The sequence below is a fragment of the Columba livia genome, chromosome 4, assembly GCF_036013475.1.
Source record: "Columba livia isolate bColLiv1 breed racing homer chromosome 4, bColLiv1.pat.W.v2, whole genome shotgun sequence".
NCBI classification, from domain to species: domain Eukaryota; kingdom Metazoa; phylum Chordata; class Aves; order Columbiformes; family Columbidae; genus Columba; species Columba livia.
In genome coordinates this window covers 1,907,906-1,932,904 of record NC_088605.1, presented here as the reverse complement: position 1 = coordinate 1,932,904, position 24,999 = coordinate 1,907,906, and the positions used below count along the sequence as shown (strand labels likewise).

Here is a 24,999-nt window from a genome sequence, read left to right as displayed (position 1 = left end):
GCACTGGGGTAAACTGGGAAAGACTCGCTCCTACGTGCTCTTACCGGCTCAAGTAATCCTGGCCCAGGAGCCCAGCCTGTCCTGAAGAAAATGAGCCGAGCCCTTGGGCTGCAGGAGGTGGGAAAACCCTCCCGGGTCCTGAGGCAGCAAGGGGAGATGTGAAGGATGTTCTAGAAGGGCTGTCCCTTTCCTTTTTGTCGTGCATGCCCTTTCCACGCCTTGACTCCATAATCATTGCTCTGCCTAACAAGAGAGACGAGTTTGTATTTGATCGTTGCATTGCTTGGAACCTGGCGCGTTTGTGGTGTGTGTGGTGTTACGCTTACAGCACTGTCACGGCATTAACCAGGAGGACTGTTTTGTCTTCCCTCCACAGCCTGGAAGTGTCTCCTCAGGTAGAAACCAGCTCAGACGCTCCTTCTCATTTTCCTCCCCGCTTTCCTCCCGCCGCTGTAGCCCATCTCGCTCGCATGCCCGGCGCTAACCTCCCTCCCGCTCCTGGAGACGCTCAGCCCGGCTGCTTGTCCCCCACCAACCCATTCCTCAACTCCCTGCAGAGCAATCCTTTCTTTGAGGATCTCCTCGCTGACCAGGTACTAAATTCTCCTTCACCTACTCACTTTTTCTCTAGTTTCTCGTCTGGGCCGCATGCTTCAACTGAGGTCGCTGGGAACTTTTATTCCTCTGAGGATTGCAGTCCCTCTGCCTCCCTAAGACATAAAGACTCGGAGAGAGAGTCTCCAGCCAAAAGCGTTGGTGTCCCCGTGCCAGAAACTACCCCCCCATCGCAAGGAGACCACCCTCCTCCGGATGAGAAACCTGCCGTCCCGCCTCCCCTCTCGGAGTGGGACGATACCTTCGATGCCTTTGCGACCAGCAGGCTCAAACCGGAGCTGAAAAAGGAGAGTTTCTTTGCCTCGGTGGCGGCGGAGGGCATGGCTTTTATTGACGACCCCGACGCAGCCAGCCCGACGGAAAGATCGGCCGAGCCGGCTCGCGAGAAGCAGACAAAGGCTTTTGAAGAGGCCGATTCGCAAATCGGCGAAATGCCCACGACTCTGCGGTCTTGGACAAATTTCTCTGGTTTAGACGTTGGGGCAAACTTGGTGAGCACAACCCAGGAGGCGACTGTGATAGAGGACGTGCTGAGCCCCGTGTCCGCGGGGTCGGGGGGAAGGAGGAGGAAAAGCAGCACGCCTACGGTTTGGACAGTTGCGTTTGCATCGGGAAATCCCGGGGAAAAAGAGGCTTCGACACCACTGACTGCTGAAAATAGCGCTAGGGAGGAAGGGGACAGTAATGAGGAGGAACCTTCTAGCACGGGGACAAACGGGTGGATGACAATAGCCACCGAAACCGCTCCTGAACTGTCGGAGAGTGCCGAAAGCGGGGCTGAGCAGGACGGCGCGTTCGGCCCCCGACCAGCCTTCCTCAGCGACGGCGCCTTCGAAGCCAAGAGCGCATCTTGCACCGCCGCTTGCGTGTTGCCCAGAAGCCCCTTTGTCCCCGAACCCCTCTCCGAAACCCTTCCGGGCAGCAACGTGGCGGCCGTGCCCCCGCGGGTGCTCGCAGACGTGGCACCGCGACGGTTCCCCGTGGCCCCCGAGCCGGGGATGGACCCCCAGGGTGCTGGGAGCGAGGAGGAAACGTTCGACATACGGACTTCGGTCTACCGGCTCCAGGCGAGCATGCGGCTGGAGGCCGGTGAAAACCGTGTCAAACTCATCTCCGACGCTCGGGAGCAGCACGTTGTTCTCTCTCCGTGGTCGGGGACACGAGAGAGGGAGGAGGCGGTGGCTGGCTCGGCTGTGCCGCCCCCAAAACCCCCGAGGTGGTTCGCAGCCGCGGGCGGCAGAGGGGACGGTGAGGAGGAGGAGGAGGATGCTGGTGACCTGCGGCAGCGAGGCAGCCAGGAGCGACGGGATGACGCAGAGGGCCCGAAGGCAGACACGGAGCTGCCGAGGCAGCTGAGCAGCGAGCCCTCGGTTCCGGTGTCTCCCAGCCCGCCCGTGCTGGGAGCAGATGCATCTGAAACCGGGAGCGAGTTCCCGGTGCCCGAGGATGCCAAATCTGCTGCTGCGGACTCGGTGGATAACTTGGAGGCGAGAGGTGGTGAGCTGGCAGGAGGGGACACCTCTCTGGGGGAAAACCAGTCAGAGATGAATGAGACAGATGCGGCTGAGCAGTTTGAGACTTGCCCATCCAAGTTCTCCCTGGATGGATTAGGCCAGACGGGAGCTAAGCAGAGCTGGAGCCAGCCAGGTCTATCTCTGACGGCGAGCGTGGATGGTGCCGAGTGGGAGGTGGCCCCCAAAGAGGAGCTGTTCCCCGAGGAGCTCAATACATCAAGACTAAACCCACCTTCCAAGCTAAACCCGGCCCAGCTGGAAACCTTCTGGACGGCTCTGGAAGAGCAGGAGGCGGCCGGTCCCCCCGCGGCCCAAAGGTTAGCGCGTGGGGACAGTCCCTCCCAGGCGGTGCGGGGTGACGGTGAGGGGCGAGCGGGGGTCCAGCCTGAGCCCGGCTCCCCTGGGCCGGCGGCCGCTCCTCCCCGCGAGGCGCAGCAGGGCAGATGCTCAGGATACAGCAGGATAGATTTCAAGAAAGCCGATTTCTGGAAGCCAGACAGGGCAGAGGAGAAGCGCGAGCAGGACGCTTCATCCCCAAAAAACCCATTCGCTGCGGCACTCAGCCCAAACCCCCCCAGCAACCCCTTTGTGGAGAAGCCGCCAACTCCCCTCCCCGTCCAAGCCGTCCTGCCCGAAAAGCTCGGTCAGGGAGGCTTCAGCTTCACCCACCTCCGTGAGGAAGCCCTTGGGCGAGGCTTCCAGCCCACTAACCCTCCCGAGGAGCAGTCTCCTTCCCTGCATGCCAGCCAGCCCTTGGCCTTCTCCACCCCTTTCCCTGTGGCTGCCACTAACCCTCCGCAGTTTGATTTCCCCTCCCCTGTGGCGTGCCCGGCCAGCAGCGCGGTCCCCGCCGCCACCAGCCGCCCCGCCGCCCGGCCCTGTCCTTTGCCGCAGTCCGGTGACACACAAGCTTCAGCGCTCGTGGTTTTGCCCAGGGAGACACAGCCAGCTGAGAAGTCCTTTTTCCAGCAGACGACCAGGTGAGCATTCTCCGGGGAAGGCCAAGGGTGTGGATTTGGTCGAGGTGAACCCTGTCTCCCTTCTGCTCTTATCTAAGTGAACCCCGGCTCGGCGTCAGCAGCTGGCGATGGCGCTGACTCCGAGGAAGCCGCTCGGTGGGTTGCTGCAGGTCCTCTCTCCTTTCCGTGCTCCCAAAGAGTCCAAACCGAACAGGTTAAAGCCTCTGCTCTCTGGGATTGCGGTGGGGAATGGCCACTGGTGTCCTGTGTTTGCCCTAAACTAGGTTTAACGCCTCCCAAGACCTGTCCCAGCTGAAAATTCAGCCACAGCAAAAGTGCATCCGCATTTCGCTCGGTGCTAATTTTGGCTCCATCGCCTTCCCTGTGCTTGTGAATTTGGTGCCTTTTCCATGCCTGCCAGGAGAGTTTCCAGCCGCTAATGCTCTCGTGAGTCCCTCATGGCATGTGCGCAGCTGCTGCCCCTTTTCATTAATTCAGCTTCGGTTTCTTTTCCTTTTTAAACGAACATCAGGTACTAAAAACCTTCTCTCCGTAGCCAAAAAAACCCAAAAGAAGTAGTTTCACCAGGGTGGTGGCAAAATGCTGTTCTCCCTTCCCTCCTGCCAAGTTGCCCATTGGTGCTGAAGGACACAGTTTTGTCCTTGGGGATGATGGGGAATGGGATGAGGGGACCATGGTGGTACCTCAGAGAAAAGAAGGGGCTGTTCCTCCTCCCAGGTCAGTCTTGGGCTTGTAGAAATGCTGCAAAGCAGAGAAAGGTGCTGAGTTTAGGGCTCTGTGTCCTTCAGATCATCTTGTTTTCCTGGTACACCTTCCCCTGACCTGCCTGGGCAGGAGATTGTCACTGGCTCTGTGATCCAGATCAAGCTCTTACGGTTTACATGGGGACCTGGGTCTTCTTGCAGTGACTTATTTGATCAGCCTGGAGCAAATGGAGCTTCGCAGAGGCGCTGAAATGATAAAATCCTGTCTGGCCCAAGAATAATATGTATTGGTGATGTCCCTGGGGAGAGGGCAAGTGGACGGGGCGGCAGAACCATGCTGCAGCCCCTCTGCATGGGCATCCCTCCTGGGCTCCAGCCTGGCTTTGATGTGCAAAACGCCTCAGGAGCAAAGACATGGGGCTGTGAGCTGATTTTATTTGTCGTTATTGAGGCCACATACTCAAATGATTCCAACCTGCATCGTTCATCCTCCAGCAGAAAACCTTGTTAAAATCTGCAGGGAGCAGGTATAGAGAAACCTCCTTTTGGTGATTTTTTTTGGTTATGTTTTTGGAAAGAGAAGTGTCCTGCAATTCTACAGGGTAAAATTAAGCAATGAGAAGAATATCCCAAGGCCCCCCTTGTCGCTAGTACACGCTCGCACTCATCTTCGGGCTTGACTGTGCGTCCATCTAAGGCTTGACTGGCTTGTGGGACGAAGGTGGCCTTGGAGCTGAGAGCTGGTTGTCACCTCAGTGCTGGCTTCTGTCACGAGACACGCCTGAGGAGCCCTCGACCATCTCCGCTCTGGTTTCTCTGCCTGTAAAACACGGACGTTTTGGACGCTGCTGTGACTCAAGAAGCTTTGAAGAGTTGCTGAGGTCTCTGGAAGGCTCTGAGGATCTGCACGGCTTCCTGAGATCCGGGAGATGGGACTCATTATCATGGGGGGAGAGATGAAAGGTGGAGAGGCCCTTTTTTGGGTCCTTGTGGTGATGTTTGCCTTTCCTGGAATCATCTATTAGGTTGGTCAGTGGAACGTGGACAAAAGATCTGGTAGAAAAAAAAGGTGGAAGGAGAAAGGAGTTCAAATTTAGAACATTAAGACGTAAGAGCATTAAGGCTTTGCTGAGACAAAAATGTCTTTCTCTTCCATCAGATAACAGAGGAGCTGTTTACCTGGTGTGGTTTATTGAGAGTCTGGTGTGGTTTATTGAGAGTGCGGTGTGCTGGGGTTATGTCCGCTCCTCACAAGGGATGGAAATGTGGTGTGAGGTCCCATGTCCTCTGCCCAGGTGGCCACAGTGACTCTGTGCTGGTCCTCTGGTTCAAGATGGCAGGTGAAGTGGCAGATTTGTGTATCTGAGCGTCAGCAGCACCGGTCTGGGTGAGGTGCCTCCTGGTGACGCTGAGCAGGAGGTTGTGTCCCCTGGAACAGCTTCTCCTGTGCCAGGTTTGAAGACGCAGCCGGGGAATTCGGAGTCTGGAAGAACACGGGTTGGGATGGCGTTTGCAGATCCTTCCCCGCTCTCACCCCAAAACCGTTGCCGCTGGGGTGAGGTGGGTGCTCGGAGCATCGGTCGCAATGCTGGAGCAAACAGAGGCTCCTCCTTTTTTGGGGAAGGATGGGATGGTGCCTTCAGGTGTCTCTGGTCACGTCCCCTGGCACAGGTGGGACCTAAAAGAACAAGCTTTGGGGACTGGGGTCATTGGAGGAGCCCAGCAGCTCCGTACTGGCAGCTCAGATGTGTGACTGTTGCCACATCACGGCGTTGTAGGTGACAGGCTTGGGGACATCACAGGGTCCCAGCACACGCTGCTTTGTGCCTTCCAGACATCAGGAGCGCAGCGGAACTTCCTCCTCTCCTGACAAGGAGGTTTCAGGTTAAATCACATGCCGGTTTTTGTGATCTGTATGTTTTCCCTGGACACCCTTGCAGCTGGGAGGGCGGTTTGCCATGTCCCCAGCTCAGCTGTTCCCTTTCCCCACGTAGAGGCCTGTCCCTCCGGTGCTGGGTGCTCCAGCAGCTTAGAGACTGATCTCCTTGGGTTTGTTGTCTCGTTCTCTGCGAGATGCATTTCAATGGCTTCATAAAAACTGAATTTCCAAGGGGGGATGTCACCAGTTTTTCACTGTGCTCAGCAATGACCCCGGAGCATCAGAGAGGGACCAGCGCTGTGCCACTGGCACCCTCAGGTGTTTAATCTTGAACGTGTTAAGCTTCATTTTAGGCTTACGCAGTGCTGGATTAAGCAGTGTGAGCAGCGCATTCTATACTCAAGTTCATCAACCGGTGGATGGAAACAGGTTGAACTTTTGGCAGATCTATCAGGACTTCAGACGTGACTATGAGGTGTGAAGCAACTTCTCCCCTGGAAGAACCTGGTGCCAACCACCCTGCCTTTGGAACCTGCGCACACTATCCTCTCAGTGGCAAAGAATATAAAATATATATATATATATATATTTTTCCAATATCTTTTCCAGCTCTGCGGAAATCAATGTGTTCCCACCAGCAGCGGGGCTGAAAGCCGCGGGCGACCAGATTTGCAGCAGGAAACATCTGCCTGCTTTCAAAATGCATCCAGTCTATCCCACTGGTATCCCAAGGCTGTTGCTGGTTTTCACGGAATTGCAGAATCCCAGGTTTAAGTGACCACAGGGATCATCTAGTCCAACCTTCCTTGGTAAAGCCTGGTCTAGAGAAGGTGGCCAAGCCCTGTTCAGCTGAATCTTAAATGTGTCCAATGTTGGGGAATCCACTTTCCCAGGGAGATTATTCCAGTTGTTCTCCTAGTGAAAAATTTCCCTTGTGCCCCATCAGAATCTTTCCAGGAGTAACTTGTCCCCATTGCCCGTCTTGTAAAAAGGGCTTCTCTACCTCTGTAGCCACCCTTTCAATATGGGCCTGTGGGGATGAGGTCTCCCTGAGCCACCTTGTATCAAGGTTTTCATTCTGTAGGGTGGCCTTGGTAAGTCCGGTCCTAAAAAGGTCCCCGTTGTTGGTTTAAGGTGGTTTGAGTGTTTGTGATGAGCTCAGTCTCTGTGCTGTCTGTGGGGATGTGTGAGGTGACAGTGACGAGCTGTGACGAGCAGTCCTGGCAGCTCCCCAGACACCGTGGTTTTGAAGACCTGTAGAACTCCTACAGTGGTAGCAGAGCTGTCTTCCCCAAATCCTGCTGCGAACACCACTCATTTTGGGCTAGGAAGGAGGGTAGCAGCACTTCAAGCAAGGAAAGTCATTTCTTCTGGTTTTTAGAGGACTTGGGAATGAGCAGTTTCTCTGGTCTGGTTCACCCTCACCCCATCTTACATCTTAAACCTGCCGGGCAGCTTGTGAGGTGATAGCGTGGTGCTGGCAGCTCTGCGGGTGAAAGGTTTGCTCCAGGCTGGAGGGTGCTTGAGGCTGATGTGCAGAACAGCGACTTCTCCAATGCCCGCTGGGCTCCTGCTCAGGTTTTTGGGATCCTTCTCCATCCTTTGAAGCTGTCCAGAGCTGGTGGTGGCTCCCATTGTCCTGTCACCCGTTTGTAGGAGAGGAAGCACTATCGCTATTGAACAGGATGTGCCCTGTCAGCACAGTGGGAGATCACTTGGTACATCCTGATCCCATCACCACCGACAAGGCACGAGGATACCAGCCCTGAGGACTTCACAGAATCCCAGAATGTCAGGGGTTGAAGGGCCCTGGAAAGCTCATCCAGTGCAATCCCCCCATGGAGCAGGAACACCCAGATGAGGTTACACAGGAAGGTGTCCAGGCGGGTTGGAATGTCTGCACAGAAGGAGACTCCACAACCCCCCTGGGCAGCCTGGGCCAGGCTCTGCCACCCTCATCCCCAACAAGTTTCTTCTCATATTTGAGTGGAACCTCCTGTGTTCCAGTTTGAACCCATTACCCCTTGTCCTACTACTGGCTGTCACCGAGAAGAGCCTGGCTCCATCCTCCTGACACTCCCCCTTTCCATATTGATAACTCTTAATAAGGTCACCCCTCAGTGTCCTCTTGTCCAGCTCCAGAGCCCCAGCTCCCTCAGCCTTTCCTCACACGGGAGATGCTCCACTCCCTTCAGCATCTTGGTGGCTGCGCTGGACTCTCTGCAGCAGTTCCCTGTCCTGCTGGAACTGAGGGGCCACAGCTGGACACAAGATTCCAGGTGTGGTCTCCCCAGGGCAGAGCAGAGGGGCAGGAGAACCTCTCTCGACTTATTTCATCCCTTCGCTTCCCCCGCAGCGTTGTTTGGACGCACAGCAGTTGGGGTTATCGCTTTCTGCGGGGTGGCCGCTGCAGCGGATGAGCGCAGAGGCTTTGCGGAGCTCCTGGGTAGATTTTCCGACCTTTTCCTCCCAGTGACGGTGCGCGGGTCTGCCTGCTTGTTGCAGGAAGGCAGCATCGGGTCACTTCTCTTTCCATCACGCTGAAAAGGAAACGTAATTTATATAAGCCCAGAAACAATCTTTTGAGGCCAAAAAAAAAAGAAAAAGTAATTCCCCATTAACTGACGGGGAAGGTGCGCTCAGGCGCAGACTCCTTGCCCTCCCTTTTGGGAAAAGAGACGAATTCTGTGGTGATTCCCAGGCAGGTGGAGCTCAACTCGTGTGCTGAGGAGCAGGAGCATCCCCAAAGCATCAGCTGTGACCCCAGGCACTAATCTGGGGGCTCCTGGGCACCCAAAGCCCCTCTGGGCAGTGGATGTAGAAATCCCCGATTACACTGGACCTGGGTTAAAGTTCCCCCAGCTGTGCCAACATCTGGCAGCTGGGAGTTTTGTCCCACAGTGTAGGCGTGGGCACGGGGAGCTGCTCCTTATCTCGGCCAAACACGTGTCCTGGGGCTCCTTATCTCATCTCTGGGTGGAAACGGTGCTGGAGGTCTCTGGGCTGGTTCTCCTCGGAGGAGGCGAGCTCTGAGCAACATAGAGGATTTAGCTGCGTGGAGCTGGATAAATGGAATAAGTGGGTCCCATCCCCATAAAAACCATAGGGAGAGGTAGCGGCGTCACTCCCCAGCTCAGGACAGTGTTAATTTTCCTACCTCCTTGTTCTCCTCAGTCCTCACCCGGTGAAACCCATCAGTGCCACAGTGCAAGAGGTCTCCAGTGAGAAGAAGCAGCAGCACAGGTCCAGCCTGACGAGTGCGCTGAGTAATGGTCTGGAGAAGCTGAAGACGGTCACCACGAGCAGCGTCCAGCCCGTGGCGCCCTCCTCTCACCCGGAGAAAACAGACTCCAAGAAATTAAAGGTAAGAACCTAAAACTGAGGTGAGAGCTGTGTTCCCACCTGCTCGTGATCATAGACTCATTTCGGTTGGAAAAGACCCTCAAGATCATCAAGTCCAACCAGAACCCACCCCTGTCCCTGCCCCGTGTCCTGAGAACCTCATGTCTGTCTGTCCAACCCTCCAGGGCTGGTGACCCCAGCACTGCCCTGGGCAGCCTGTTCCAATGCCCCACAGCCCTTTGGGGAAGAAATTGTTCCCAGATCCAACCTCAACCTCCCCTGGCGCAACTTGAGGCCGTTTCCTCTGCTCCTGGCGCTTGTTCCTGGGGAGCAGAGCCCGACCCCCCTGGCTCCAAGCTCCTTTCAGGCAGTTCAGAGATCAGAAGGTCTCCCCTCAGCTCCTGTTCTCCAGCTGAACCCCCCAGGTCCCTCAGCCGCTCCATCACACTTGTGCTCCAGCCCCTCACCAGCTCTGTTCCCTTCTCTCCACTCGCTCCAGCACCTCAAGGCCTTTCTTGGCCTGAGGGGCCCAAAACCGAACACAAGATTCGAGTTTGGCCTCCCCAGTGCTGGTACCAGCCAGGATGCTTTTGTCCTTTTTGGCCACCCAGGCACACGCTGGCTCATGTTCAGCCACTGTCAACCAACACCCCCAGGTCCTTTTCTTCCAGGCAGCTTTCCAGATGCTCTTCCCCAAACCTGCAGCATTTCACGGGGTTGTTGTGACCCCAGATCTACAGCTGGTGACAGAGGTGCAGAAAACGGTTATCCACAAGACATAAAAAGCAGAGGACGGGATAACTGCCTGGTTGACGGCCTGAAGGGTTTTTTCTCTTGACAGAAGCAGAGGAAGGAGGTTCCTGGAACCCTCCCCAAATGCCCGTTGCCTGGCTGTATTTCAAATGCTGGCACGTTGAGGCAAGTGAAATACATGTGCGATAGGTCAGAGGGCATGATCTCACAGGGGTGACTTCTCCTTCTCCTTGTCTGCTGCTGCTCTGTTTCCCTCCCCGACTTGACGTGTAAAATGCCGCTCCTGGGGTTCACCTGGGCGGATTTCCCCAAACTCTCATCCCCTGGGAGCTCCTCAGGGATTTTCCAGCTCTTAATTCTCTGCTCCTGCGTCACCCCGTCCTGCTGGAGCACGGGGGAAGGAGAAGCCCCAGAGAGGGGGAGTTGCTAATTCCAGGCATCATTATGCCAGGCTAATTGGCTCCACACCCTAAAAGCTGTTGCAGCGGGAGAGGTTTGACACAGTTTTTGGGGAAACGCTGCTAAGTGATGGGCTCAGCTGGTGGAAACGCTCTGTGGTCCCTGTACAGAGGAGGCTGCACTGGATGTCTGGGCAGTTGTTACGACTTCTCCTCCTACCCAGCAGATGTTTCATCCCCTTTATTAGGAGCCAAACAAGAACTTTAGGGCCTGGGGATTTGCAGGATCATTAAGAAAATTGACCAGAGGTTCTGGCATTTAAAGGATATTTCCTAAAGATCCTCCTCAATTAAACGTGTCAGCACATCTTTCTCTAAGCAATAACAAAGTACCGTAAGCAGGTTGGGGGAGCTGGAATAAGGGTGAAACAAAAAAGCCAACCCCACAGCAGCTCATTTTGCAGCCGCCTCTGCACAGGGGAGGATTTTTGATGGAAGAGGAGTGAGCCAGGCTGTGCTAACAGGAGGGTCGGCTAAACACACCAGTGAAGCTCAGCTCTTTCATCTCAACGTTTTATACGAAAGACGACTAACACATCTATTTTTAGTTAGTTTTGCAGCATTATAAGGTTTTTTATGATTCTAGAGGTGCAAAAGGCAGAAAAAAACAGGGATTAAGGTGGGCACTGAGTCAGTACTACGGAGATCAGGGATTCAGCGGCTACTGGAGCATCTTGGGTGTGTTTACCTGTTTGTTGGGAATTCATGCTTGATCTCTTCTGGCTGCACAATGGACAGGGAATTGTAGCAGCCTGGCTTTACTGGGCAGCAATGGGAGGACCCTCATGGTGCAGAAAGTCCACTGGATTTTGTCTCTGGTGGACTGGGAAGGAAAACTTCCCCCGGTTCTGAAGCCTTCCAGGGCTGGAGTCCCTTAAAACACAGGAGCGTAAAGTCACCACAGAATTTATTAGAGAGAAATTCACATTTTAGGTGCTGATCTGTAATTCAGTCTGGGAATATAACATCTGCATGTAGTTCCTCAAAACCGAGATACGTTCTCAGTACTGACATCCCTTATAAAATGTACATTAAGCCCCAGTTTGGATGCGAGAGGGAAACTCAGGACACAAGAGGGAGATTTTTCACAATGAGAACAATCAACCATTGGAATCATCTCCCCAGGGAAGTGGTGGATTCCTCAACATTGGACACGTTTAAGATTCAGCTGGACAGGGCTGGGCCAGCTTGTCTAGGCCAGGCTTTGGCCAAGAAAGGTTGGACCAGATGATCCTTGTGGTCTCCTCCAACCTCGCATTCTATAGTTCTGTTTCCAGTACTTTCGGGTGACTGCGTGGGCACTTGGCAAAGCTGCTTTGTAAAGACGGGGCATGAGAACCTCACGTCGTTTCGGGCTCATCAGGTCTGATTTGGAAAGAAGCCAGACATAGAAAACGCCACTTGCTTTGGTTGTCGCTGCACCTTGCAAACACTAAAGGGAGCAGCGGTTTTCATTCACCTCTTGGTTTCTACTGCAGGATCCCACCGTACCGGACCAGTCAGCCAAGTATTATCACTTGACCCACGATGAACTCATCCAGCTCCTGCTGCAGAGAGAGAAGGAGCTGAGCAAGAAGGAGGAGCACATCCAGGAACTGGAGAACTACATCGACCAGCTGCTGGTGCGCATCATGGAACAGTCCCCCACGCTCCTCCAGATCCCGCTGGGGGAAAGCAACACCAAGTAACCTCTTCCCAGCAACCGGCGTCACTTGCCAAGAGCACTTGTCCAGTCACCGCGCTGCAAACGCCCCTGCACTCCCCAATGCTCTTCCAAGAGGGCTCCGGTGGCTTCTGCCCGCAGAGTTTTGCAGGAAAGGTTTATCTGCTCCTTCCCAGCTCATCCCAGCTCTGGCTCCGGGGATCTTTAGGGTGTTGGGCTGTCACACACCCTATGGGGAGGAGCAGAGCAGATGCCTCTTGAGGTTCTTGTCAGTGTGACCAAGTGGCATCTCCTCAGGCTCTCCTGCCAGTGCTTTTAAGCGATCCGTGGATGCTGAAGAGCTGGAAACCAACCACTTGGTCCATGTCTTCATCCTGCTGCTGCTGTTCTTCTGCCCACAGTCTTCCACATCTCTTTTCTCTGAACTGGTGCACCATGGATTGGTGGTAAATTGATTGACGACATCAGGGATGCTTAAACTACCAGCGTGTTACCGTCCACTGCGCAGGTAGGGAAGGGGCTACTGTTGGCTGCCGTTTCCCTCCCTGCCCTGTAAGGTGTCCCCCAAACGAAGGGTCAAGCTCCAAGTTGTGCCGTGATCGTCTAGGAGATGCTCCCCAAAGCCATGGAGCTGGAGGACGTCAAGGACTCAAGGTGACATCGCTGCCCGATCGTGAGCGGTGTTGGTTCCTTCACTGCCCGCATGCAGAGTCGCAATTACTGCCTCGGTTACCCAGCTCAAAACTGTGGGAAACGGGCCAGTGATGGTTTGTGCACCCTCACTACTACATGAGATGTTCCGTGTGGATAAACCACACCTGTGTGTATAAACCACAGCAGAATTTTCTACTCAGTATTACACTCCCCCTTCCCTGCATCTGTAGAAATCGCTTTCCACTGGCTGCCCCCCCCGACTCTGCGTCGTCTTTCTCAACGCAACAGGAAAACACCGTCGGAACTGAAGCTTGTGTGCAGGAGAAGGACGTCTGCCCGCCCAGCCACCTCTGTGTGACATCCTGCCAGGCCGGGCATCCCTCAAACGCTCTCTGTCAGAATTAGCCATTCAATAATCCCCCCAGAGCCTCTTCAAGCCGCCGTTAGTACCCAACACCACTTGTATCGCATCTACACGCCGGCGTCGGGTCTCTGGCAGATCAGACCCACCCGCAGGTGCTGTGGACCAGCTCTGCTGGCTGTCGAGTGACCCGCTGATGGCCTCTGATTTATGCAGTTTAACGACCGTAGATGCCGTTAGCCCGAGGCTGGCAAGCGATGCTCCCGCTCTCGGTTTGGAGATGCTGCGGGAGGGTGTAGGAAGGATTCTGTTCCCTCTTGTTCTGCCAGGAAAAGGCTGGAGAAGGTGGCCCTGCAGGCAGAGGGTCGGTTGGCGTGGGATTTGAGCTGTCTTGATGTGTAAAGTCATCTTCTCTCTCCTCTACATCTCCCAGAGTTACAGGATTCTTATAGAACCTTCCCATTCTTTATTCGCTTCAATATATGCCGTGACTTTGAAAAATTGTGCCTTTCGCAATAGAACAATAGCAGTTTCCTACCAAAAAGAAGGCGTTAAAATCCGATTCTCAGTTCAGCGCAACCCTTCTTGGGCAGTTTTTCTCTAATCTGAATTAGGCGAGTTTATTTTTGAATGCAGAGAGCAGAACCTTTGTGCCCCTGGGTGCAGGTTGCTTTTGGTGTTTGGCAGGAGCGGGAGGTCAAGATATAAAGAGATGATGCTGAGGGAAGAACAAACCGAATATTCCGAGGCTAAATACAGCAGGATAAGCACAGAATTGGGTCACGCTCAAAGTCTGAGGTTGGAGAAGCAGGGGTAAGAGCTATTGGGGAGATTTGGTGGTGCTGTCGTGGGCAACGTTTGGCTTGTTTGACCATCATAGGAAGATTTGTCACCTGGGAGGATTCCGGCCATGAGCTGTTAATTCCCCCCCGACTAAGATGTAATTTGGGGTTTTGCAGCTCTCAGCCTGTATCTTCACGTTCTTCTCTCTCCCCGTTTCTGGTGTCAGATATGAGGGTTTGAGGGAAGGTGATTCTTTATAAAGTCCCAAAAATGTTTCTCTGCCTGCAGAATCAAAAGGTCCCGTGGCCTGAGAGCCGAGTTCCCTTTCTGGGTGCGTCTCACCTCGGGAGGAGCTGTGGACAGCTAAAACAAATCAGCCCGGCGGCAGGAGAAGCGCCGTGGGGCGGGTGGGACGAAGGGCAGCCCACGCTGGCTTTCTGCGCCCTACAAAAATACCTGTTTCCTGGGGTTTCTCCCCAATCTGCAGTTGGTGGCGTAGGTGCTCCCCACACACAAGTGCCGATGTTTTGAGGAGCTCGCTGCCGCCGCCTCCTCCTCTCCCACCGCGTTTCACCGCCTCCCTCATCCCCTTTCTGCCTTAGTCAGCTCTGCCTTTTATTTTTATTCTTATTCTCCAAAGCTTGAATGTTTTGCACTTTATCTATTCAAATCTCAGAGCTCCGACGGGCTGTACGGCCTTTTCAGCAATACGTGACCTGCCCCGGGCCCCAAACCAGCGCCTAAAAACGCTTCCACCGTGACTTTGGGGCAGCAGAACATCCCAAAAGCTGAGGCATCGCACATAAAACACACCAAAAAATCAAGCAGTGACGCCAGCCAGTGCTGCCCTGACGTTCTGTGTCTGTCCTGGAGCGTTTAAGGTGTCTCCAGATGATGACTCGTGCTTGGGAAAAGGCGTCTTCAGGATGCTTTTTGTCTTTGTTCTCTGTTTTTCCACCCCGCTGTCCTGCAAACGTGGGGTTTTTCCCTCACCACACAGTTTGTATTCTCTGCAAAGCGAGCGAGCTTGGCTATTCCCACAGCAGCACTGACGCCAGAGCCTCACTAAGTCGTTCTTGTTCAAACCTTTAAGTGACGGGGGTAACTGGTTTTGAGGACGTTGATGTTTTCTCGTAGATGAGAAAAACAATTGGGGGGAAATATTCTCAAGTCGCTTATGTCCCAAATTCCACATTTAGTGATTTATTTGCGAAACCAGGGAGGCGAGAGACGCTTGTGCTCAGTGTGCGGGGAACGCCCTGAGATCTGTCGCTCTTCGAACCGAGCGGACCGAAGGGTTTTAATGGGCCAGTGGCAGCTTTTTACTGGTTCTTTTGTTTCCTTTTCCTTTGGCCTCCTGGTCTGTCCTTTTTCCTTGTTCAATCCGTTTCACAAAGTCTTCCACGGGGAGCTGTTGCTTGCAGCCGCTCTCTGCTTTTGTTGCCAGCCCTAAAGTGGGTTTCTTGCTTTCAAAAAACTGGCCAAACTGATTTAATTTCACCTCGACTGGCCCTGAGTTCTGGACCAGAAGAACCACCAAGGTATTAATATCTCCTTAAACTGGAACAAAACCTGAAGGGATGTGGATACGAAAGCGTCGCGTGGACTCAGTCTGTGCAGAACCCGCCGCGGGTTTTGCGTTATAAACGTGGGGTGGAAAAACATCCCAAAAAGGGAGAGATAAAGGTCGGGGTTTGGGAGCTGTGGATCTCCCCGTACTCCACGTACGCGGGAAGCGGGTTCTGTGTGTTTCATGTTTTAATAGTTGCGACTGATGTTTATAAAGAGCTTGTTATTTACGTTTTAAGCACTTTAAAACGACGACAAAAAAAATAAAAGTTGTTCAAGCTGTTCCTAGATCCTTCTGAGTTCTTGGCAGCAGCGTCTGTGCTGATGGCGCTTGGACGCTGGGAGTGACATGTCTCCGGTTTATTTTCTGTCCCACTTCTCCGGTGGCTTTTCCAGCGTCATTAACTGTCCCCGGGTGTGCGGTGGAGCCGCAAGGTGACCTGGAATTTCTCTCCCAATATTGTTCCCGCCTCATGTTTTACCCCTCAGCTCTTTTCCTTTCTTGATTCATGTCTTTTCCTTCAAAAAAGCTTTGATAAATGACTCTTTTGCTCCAACAGAAGAGTTTTGTTCGCTCTAATCCCAGTTTATTTATCATCCAGCCGTTAACTGAGCTCAGCACCTGTCTGGGGGGATCATGTTAACCCTGAGAGCCTGAACTGTGACCCTCAGCCTGTCCTAACTAAAACCAGCCTGAAATGGTGGGGCTGGGGTGGGGAAAATGCAATCCGTCAAGTCGTAAAAAATAAAAAGCGGGATTTTAAGACCTTAGTCCTGTTAAAACTGACAATATCGGGTGTCTCTGCTTAAAAGCTTAAGTGTAGGCTCGGGACTAACACACATAATCCCTGTTGCTGCAGGAAGAACCGGCTGGTTTGTTCCAAACCGCGGTTTTGCTGCAAGTTTTCCTTCAAATCTGGTTTTACAGATGGAAGCCGACAAGAAACGTTCCTGTGACTTTCCCAGCTGGCACGTGTGGGGTGGCCGCCCGACACCCCCAAACCCCCAAAACTGAGGGGGCTTGTTCCTCCCCCCGCCAAAAGGGAAAGAAACGTCGGCGTTGACTCAACAGTTGTTGATCTGGGGAGGCAAAATCCCCCCCTCGTTCTTCCCCGAATCAGGGAAACGCGAGTTGTCAGTCGAAATGGATCCGCTTAGATCGATATCAGCCAAAGAATTGATATTCTTTCTGGTGTTTAACCAAAAAAGTGATAGTCTTATGTCACTCCAAATGGGGATTTAGATAAACAGATTCTCTCCCCTCTGTTGTTACAAAACATTTCGCGCGTCAACATTGGGGTTTGTATCAATTCTCTGGCTGGGGCTGGGAGGGGAGGGAGGGGGATTTCCCTTGTGTGGAGGCAGAATTTGGGTTATAATCCATATTTACGGCGAGTCCCGAAGGTTTCGCTGCGTTTGCTTTTGCGAAGTACAGGGTGAAACCTTTAGAAGAAGAATGAGTTGCTTTGTAAAGCGTTACGTCGCAGCAAAGTGATTTTTGTTTGTCCTTTGAAGGCGGCGTTAGGCCGCCGAGCAGCGTTAGACCCAGCCTAGGAGAACACCAAAAAATGAAATTAACATCATAAAAATAAAATAATCAAGCCACTCTTCTGTTGCGCCCCCACGGGAGGGTAAAGCTGTGGTGAAGCACGATTTACCTCATCTCACGTCACGCAAGTGACACCGCAGGCCACCCCACCCGAGAAAACGTGGCCACGACACGACCAGAGGTACCGGGCTGGTGGCCGGCGCCGCGCTGGGGCCTTTTGCTGTCCCGTTTAAACCCAAAGCTGCAGGAGATTGGAAATTCAGTGGAGGGGATCAGCAGTGAATCAGCCTAAAACCACAAATCTGTTTTGCAGATGGAAAGGGAAAAAATAATCACATCTATAAAGCAGCAGCATCCCCGCAGCAAAACGTTGCCATGTTCATATTTTTCCCTGTATAGCAAAAAATAAGGGTTTTGTTTTGTTTTGTTTTGAGGTATACTAATTCCTCCTTAGCTGAAATATCTCTTTCTGCCCTGCTCTGTAATCTGTTGCTTTTACTTCAGCATCACCAAACGTCCCTCTTACTCCCTCCCTTCCCCCGTCATCCTCCCCGCCGTGTTTGCTGCCCCTTGCCTCTTCCTCGGAGAATCGATCCTAATCCTCCAAACAATTTCAGCGGCGTTTGAAGGACCAGACGCTTCTTATTCCACTAATCTGGCGGCGGGGATTCTGGCGGCAGCTCCGTGCGCTCCCTGTGCCCCAAACCCGCGCGACCTTGGCTGCATCTCCGCAAATCCTAATGCCGGCAGAACGACAAATAAGCGGAATTATTATCTCCGAGTTGCCTTTTCTTTCTTTGTCGCCGTGTATTTAAAAGGTCAACAGCAATTATTAGGCTCCTGTCAAAGCAAGGATATGTATTTCCACAGGGAAATGATTAAATTTGAGGGTTCTTCCTCAGAGAAGTTTTTGGGCTTTCGCTTTTCTCCGTGTTATTTGTTTGATTTCAGAATGGAGGTGAACGTGTCCTTTCCATCTCCCGCTCCCGTGTCCTCCGTCACGGGCCACATTCCGGCTGCCGTGCGGGTGTCACTGAAATCATGTTTAAAAAAGAACGAATTTTGGAGCGAATCAGAACCACGGGGTGAACGTGCCTCTGGGGACAGGAGACGCGAGTTCTGTCACCTGGTTACAGCCTCAGGCATCTCAGTTGTTAAATTCAACTTAATTCTCCTCACAGAAAGGGGAACGGGGAGAAGTGGCGGCTGAGGCGGGGGAGGCTCAAGCCCTCACAGAGCCCTGTGAGCGAGCAGGAGAGAGGCCCCGCGCTACCCCAACCCTATACCGGCTCCCGCGGGGCCTCACGCTCCCCTCGGTGGGCGGCCGGGGATGGGGATGGGGATGGGGCCCAGCGCCGCCGGTAACGGGTGCGGACGCCTGGATCCCCCGTCCCGCCGCCCCCGCTCCCCGCCAAACTACATTTCCCGTCGTGCCTCGGGCCCCCAAAGCCGCCCAGGACTACACTTCCCATGCTGCCCCGCGCCGCCGCGTCCTCCCCATTGGCTGGCAGGGGAGGGGCCGCCCAATCGCAGCGTCCCGCTCGGGCTCCGCATGGCGGCGGCGGACTCCATTTCCCGGCGTGCCCCGCGGGAGCTGCGGCGGGGCCGCGGCCAATCAGCGCGGCGGTGCCGCAGGGGGCGGGCCCGGCGGCGGGGGGAGGCTGTTTAAAGTGGCGCTTGCGGCGCGGGAAGGGGATGGCGGAACCGGCGGAATATCCCCCGTTCCAGCTGGGGAAACCCCGCTTCGAGCAGGTACCGAGGGGGCGGAGGGAGGCGGGGGGACGTGGGGCGGCGGCGGGAGCTGCCCCGTCACCTGCGCGGCGTCGTTCCCCCCCCGCGATGAGACCCCCCCCTGCTCTCCCCGCTCTTATGCCCCGCCCTCCCCCCAGAGCGGCGCGCTGATTGGTGTGTAGCCCCCTCGCCATTGGGCCACGCGGCTGTTACTCAGAGCCACCGCCCCCCGCCTCGCGGCGGCTCCCGCGGCGGGCGGTGATTGGCGGGTCCCGCCGTGCCCCTGTGGCTCGGGGCGGTGGGGGGGGCGCCGCGTGAACCACCTGGGCCACAGGTTCGAGCCCCGCGGGCGCCGCTCGGGGCAGCGGGGCCGGGCGGGGGGTCCCTGGGGGGCAGCGCACGGCGCGGCCTCGTCCTGCCCCTCCTCGGTAGGTGGTACGAGGGCTGGGCCCTGCCACGGTGGGCGTAGCGGCGAGCCCAAGGTTGCAGGGAGGTGAGGAGCTGCCCGGAGAGGCAACGAGGCCTTGGGTGCTTTGGCCACTTCACGACGGGCTGTGGGTGGTGGGTGTTGCTGCTCAGGAGGAGCCCCCAGCACAGAACACACATGGACCTGCTGGAGAGGGGCCAGAGGAGCCACGGGAATGACCCGAGGCTGGAACAGCTCTGCTGGGAGGACAGGCTGAGAGAGTTGGGGTGTTCAGCTGGAGAAGAGAAGCTCCGGGGAGACCTTAGTGCACCTTTCAGTGCTTAAAAGGGGCCAATAAGAAAGGTGGGGACAGACTGTTGAGCAGACCCTGTTACAACAGAGCAAGGGGTGATGGTTTTAAACTAAAGGAGGGAGATTCAGGCTGGACATGAGGAAGGAATTGTTGTCCCTGAGGGTGGTGAGAGCCTGGCCCAGGTTGGCCAGAGAGGTGGTGGATGAACCATCCCTGGAGACATCCCAGGCCAGGCTGGACGGGGCTCTGAGCAACCTGAGCTGGTGAAGATGTCCCTGCTCATGGCAGGGGGGGCACTGGGGAGCTTTGGAAGTCCCTTCAGCCTTCTGTGCTTCTATAAGAACTCCATGGGGTCCCGGCCATGTTCTGGCTGACAAAGAACACTCTTCATTCCCATGGAGCCACGTCAGGCTGCTGATGCAGCTGACCAAGTTCATAAAACCTCCTGCTGTTGCTCTGGAGCTGGGTGATACCCCTCTGGAAAGGAACGGGCTTTTGCAATTATCAAATCATGAATGAGTAGTGCGAGTCTACTCATTAATAGGTGTCCCTCCCTTCCACTGCTGGGTTGAGTCTCCAAGGCGACTCTTCACAGAATCACAGAATGGACTGGGTTGGAAAAGACCTCAGAGCTCATCCAGTCCAACCCTTGGTCCAACTCCAGTCCATTGACTAGATCATGGCACTAAGTGCCATGGCCAATCTCAGTTTACAAACCTCCAGGGCCGGTGAGTCCAGCACCTCCCTGGGCAGCCATTCCAATCCTGACCACTCTCTCTGCACAGAATTGCTTTCTAATCTCCAGCCTCAATTTCCCCTGGCAGAGTTGAAGCCCATGGCCCCTTGTCCTGTTGCTGATGCCTGGGAGAAGAGACCAAATCCACCATCCATATGAAATCTGTACGGGGCCGCTCCTTGCCAACCATCTGACTTGCTAATTGCAGCTTGTGGAGCTTGGCTGGACCGAAGCCGCCAGTTTGGGTTGCTGAGATGTCCGGTTGCTGATTTCATTTTATTATTATATATATTTTTTTCCCCATGGGGGAACCACCCAATCCAGGTGGTGGATCTACTCTTCCCCCATTGCCTTACCCCAGTTTGGGAGGTCACGGGGGGAACCTCCTCGGAGCGACCGATCCCCCGCAGCTGCGTGAGCCCAAGGGATGCTCGAGACAGGGGAGACGGAGCTTTTTAATAAGGAGAGGAGGAGGAGGAGACGCTACTCCCTTCTAGACACCACAGATGATTCGAGGCACAACTTGGCAGCGAGTCAGGCGCAGAATCGGTGCGTTCTGTTCATTAAGGAGCGACTGTCACTTGTGGCAACATTTAGGAAGCGTTTCGAGGGGGTACGGCGGAATGTTCGTGACGGTGGGTGCGTTGAGCAGAGTCGTCCTCCCTCCTGTGGGATGGGGGACGTGGGTTCATGTTAAAGTTGGGTTATGGTTGGACTCGATGATCCTGAGCTTCTCTTCCAACTGAAATGATTCTATGAGCCGGGTGATTTACACCTCACCCCAAATCTGGGGTCAACAAAAGCTCCCTTGTGTGCTTTGGGGTGTTTTGCCTGACAGCCCCACTGAGTATCTGAAGTCATTCCCCTTCTCTAGTGGTTTTGTTCCTTTCCTGGTGTATGAGATCCCGAGTGCAGCGCTCCAGCTGACAAAGGACGCCCGGCTTGGTTCGGAAGGGATTAGTGACGCTTCGGGTGGTTGTTGAAATTCCAGACGCGGCTCCGCGTGATGACAGCGTTTGCTTTTCCTCGCGAACGCTGCCTGGGAGCTGCTCTGGGGCTGTTTACAGGGTGACGGGACTGAAACTGGGGCTGGGAGAGATGCAGGGGGGACGAGGCAGAGTTGTGGGTGGCGAACTAACATCTTGGAGAGGAACCGCGGGGTTGGGGTCGGCCACGGTGGTTCCGTCCCCTGCTGTGACCCAGGGCCCCCAAAAGCAGAATTTAGGGCATCAGGAGGGAGCCGTCTGTCCCCAGGTTATTATAATAAGTAATGGTGATACCTCTGGAGGTTGTTATAATAAATCCCCCTTTCCCCATCCCTCGTGTTGTTGCAGTTCACTTGTTTTCCTTCGTCCTCAGGCAAGCGGCATTCTGTCGAGTCACCTTTTTCTTTTGGTTTTCATTCATTTCTTTGGTGGAAAGAGCCTCTGTCTCCTGATGGAATCAGGCTGGTTTTAGGTAAAACAAGAACCAAGGACATTAGCCTTGATAAGGACTCAATTTTCTGATCAGTATGTTAAGGATACTCCTGTTGTTTTTTCTTTTTATACATTTCTTTAAGGATTTAAGTGCTCTCCACTGGCACTAACTATGTGTTTTGCCTGTATCCCTGAGCAAAACAAGCGCTCTTTATTTTTGTCTATCAGAAGACCTGAGGAAACCTTTCCAGCAAGGGTCTAAATAAAGCAGGCTGTGGGTTTTTTTGCTAACCAGGGCGTCAGCTGCCGGAAGAAGACGGTGCCGGTTAAATTTGGGTGTTTTTATTGGGGTCAGACGTCTAGGAAGTAACGGCGGGTTGTCTCAGCCAGTGCAGAAGTGCGAGGAGGAGGAAAAGCGAACGAGAAGTGAGTTGAATTCTGGGGAGCTGAAGTCGAGGGCGAACAGAACGCGTGAGCCTCGTCCCCTTTGCAAAGCCGGAAATAATCATAATAAAGTCACAGAACTTAGATCCTTCAGTGGAAGAAGAGGGAAATAAAAGGGAATAAACCCAAACCAGAACCATAAATTGCTTTTCTTCCTTGAACGATGTAGGTGTGACTGGAGCGCGTGATGTGCCGGGATGTTTTATTCTGTTGGCCAAATGTGCTGTTCCTACCATGGCCATTTCAACAGCATCATTAGAGATGGGCTGTTGGCAGAGCTTGGCCTTGCAGATACTTTAAATGTTGGAGCTCTACCCGTGCTCATCTCAGTCCAGTGCTAAAAGTTGTTATTTCCTACTCCTCACATACTTTAATCTGCCAAGTTTAAAGCACAACCGGGGTTTATCACCCCAATAAACCACAGGGCTCCTGTGTCCAAGAGAACCCTTGCAGTAACACACAGATAAAGATGCTGTTAATTAGATGAGCCTCTAAGGAGCTTAACGACGCCGGGATTTGTACGGGCGGTGGGATAAACCACAGCACAAAGTTAACACACAAGTTTCTACTCGTGCTGCTCAGCACAATGTTATTTTCCGCTTGAAAAAAGTGGATGAAACGCTCATCTCCTAAAGGATCGTTGTTATGGAGAAGCAACGTTCTTAAAAGTGTTCTAGAGGATGTTTAAGGTTGGTTCACAACTGCTTTAACTCTCCTGTACGTGCAGGTCCGGCCCAGCATGTAGATGCTACGTAAGGTGAGGTTGGACCACACTCAATGGTGGTGATCCTGCAAACACATGAAGCTGAGATAATAAAACTATTGTAAAGTCGAGTTTAAAGTATCGAAGGGCTGACAGTCGGTAGATTCAGCCTAAACTTGTAGTTGGGCTGGACCAACGTGTGCAGTTCCACAGCCCTGGAGTCCGGCCGTGCTCAAGGTCCATTGCTCAAAGGCTTCCATCCTCTTCGTTTTGTTTGCTTTAGCTTAAATCTCCTCCTAATTAATTTAAAGCTGATGTAAGCCTGATTTTTTAGCTCAAAAAAAACCCCACCCCTTTTTGCTCTGGCTTAATTAAATCCTTCTTAAAATCAGGCTGTAATTAAACTGGTCAAATCGTGCATCTCTGCTGTTCTTCCCAGCGTCGCTTTGGAGGAATATTCACCCTCTCGAAGGTGACGGAAACGTTTGCTCGCGGTCACTTCCCTGTTTGTCCCTTCTCCAAATTTCCTGAGCCCTCCTGGAGGAGTTTCCTTCCAGTTTTCAGCTCGGGGTGAGCTGGATTTGCAGCTGGAGCTGCAACGTGTCCCTGTGCTCGCCACGAATGCTGCGCCGCCGCGGGGAATTAATATTCCCAGCTGCTTTTCAGAGCCTCCTCTCGCTCGCAGGCTGGTGAGAAACGATCCCGAAATAGCCGCGATTAATCACAGGAAATTCGTGTTGTTCAGTTTTGGGGTTTTTTAGTTTGTTTTCCCAGATAACAGTTTACTACAACAGATTTAGAGGAATAAAATGGCAAAGAAAAGACAACGGGTGGATGTTTGGGAGCTGAAGGTCAAATCTCTGGGTGTCTTGCAAGCTCCATCCCTTGCATGGGGTTGATGGCCAGAGCTGGAAATGAGCTGGTAAAGAGGAAATATTCTGAATTCTCACTTAAATCTGGATTTGGGTGAGCTCAATGTGTTCTGTTGCTGTGTCTGTGTATGGGACCGTGTCCCGTTGCTCCTGATCTGCTCGTCCCCTTCGCTTCTCCCAACAGCTCTTGGTTTTATGGGTGGATTCAGAGTTGGTGCGTCCAGTCCAAACCTTGGAGGGAGGTGGAAATATTTTGTTTCCCCCTTATAATGGGCCTGGAATGATGGAGAAAGGGTGGAGGAGATATAAAATAAAGCGGTTAATATAAAACGCACAGCAAAAAGAGACACGCCGGGACAGCGAGCGACGCTAATTTAGCACTAAAACGGCACCCAAAAGGCAAATAAAATCCAATTTCCCTCTTCTTAGAGTTGGTAGCGTTTTGCTGAGCTAATTCTGTCAGTACAAGAGCACCGTCTGCTCCATGTGCCCTGAAGGCATCTAATGGGGCTTAAAGAGAAATGGGTCGTGACCCAGGGGAGCAACAGCACAACTTCAAACAGTTACGGAAAACAAGTGTAAAACCAGCAATTTTGGGCTTCACCCGAGGTCAGTCACTTGTTTTCCTGACGCGTCTCGTTGCTCTGCAAACCCCAACGCCATGTGGCAGCGTCCGGGCTGATCAAAATTAACACCAAATTTTAAATGGGTTTTTAAAATTTTTAATAATAAAGAGAAAGGAATAAGAAAACTGTCCGTGTAGCGTATTTCAGTATTTTTTGGAACCTATTTATTCAGTTCCTTAGAGCCAAAGAAGCCGTTCTTGAGGGTTTCTTGACCATGGTCAGTCTGCGCTTTGATTATTGATTTCTTACACATCCTGTAGAAACTTGGTATTTGCAGGAAAGGGTTTGAATCCAGATTGGAGACCAAAATCCCCATCTGTGTGTTCGGTTTTGCGCTCGAGTTGCCGTTGAGGTGCCACGGTTGGATCCAATTTAAATTTGCCTCTAAATTTCTGAATAATTAGGATTGGGGAGGGTTTTTTTTTGCCTTTTTGCGTTCAGCGCTGTGACAGCAAATACCCATCTTTAATAAACTAATATTCCAATAGTATTTAGTCGGGAGACTAAAGCCGAGAAGCAGGACATGGATGATGGGAAGGCAGCCAGCAAGGTTGAGTGGTGAAGGAGCATTTCATAGTCATTGGGAAGGGAAAACACAAAGTCCTGTGGCTGGACAACACTGAATACATCAGATATTTATTGCTCAATGGTGGTAAATACGCAGCAGCCGCTCGGGAGGGCTGAGCAGTGAAATACGTGGGGGTGATGTTGAGATGCAGCCTCAAGAAGACAAGTTTGCTCTTGGTTTGAGTTGAGTTTGGTTCCGTTTTATGTGGTTTGCAGAGAAACCACAGAAAGAGCTTTTGTGGTGCAAAAATGAGCTTCTCGTTCGTCGGAGTTTGAAAACAAAAAAACTTGTTCAGACTCATAGTCCTCTGTGTTTTTTGGTTGTGTGCACACGACGGGGAGAAGCTGGATGGGCAAAG

The 24,999-nt window shown here is 53.2% G+C and overlaps 2 protein-coding genes across 12 annotated transcripts in view; both read left to right on the top strand.

Annotated features, from left to right (window-relative positions):
- RAB11FIP5 (RAB11 family interacting protein 5) overlaps positions 1–15,563 on the top strand; it is a 43,364-nt gene extending 27,801 nt beyond the window's left edge. For 3 of the 7 annotated variants that reach the window (XM_065060176.1, XM_065060179.1, XM_065060178.1), the window contains exons 4-6: positions 632–3,109; positions 8,867–9,056; positions 11,724–15,563. In XM_065060176.1, coding sequence (XP_064916248.1) covers positions 632–3,109; positions 8,867–9,056; positions 11,724–11,933 — 2,878 coding nt within the window. In that variant the 3' untranslated portion in view covers positions 11,934–15,563. Of the gene's footprint in view, positions 1–376; positions 396–631; positions 3,110–8,866; positions 9,057–9,875; positions 11,659–11,723 lie in introns of those variants that run through there. The other 4 variants (XM_065060180.1, XM_065060177.1, XM_065060181.1 and 1 more) reach the window with 4 other exon arrangements.
- Positions 15,564–18,279: 2,716 nt separating this feature from the next.
- SFXN5 (sideroflexin 5) overlaps positions 18,280–24,999 on the top strand; it is a 97,849-nt gene continuing 91,129 nt past the window's right edge. For 2 of the 5 annotated variants that reach the window (XM_065060187.1, XM_065060184.1), the window contains exon 1: positions 18,419–18,576. In XM_065060187.1, coding sequence (XP_064916259.1) covers positions 18,520–18,576 — 57 coding nt within the window. In that variant the 5' untranslated portion in view covers positions 18,419–18,519. Of the gene's footprint in view, positions 18,577–18,863; positions 18,890–18,962; positions 18,984–24,999 lie in introns of those variants that run through there. The other 3 variants (XM_065060185.1, XM_065060188.1, XM_065060189.1) reach the window with 3 other exon arrangements.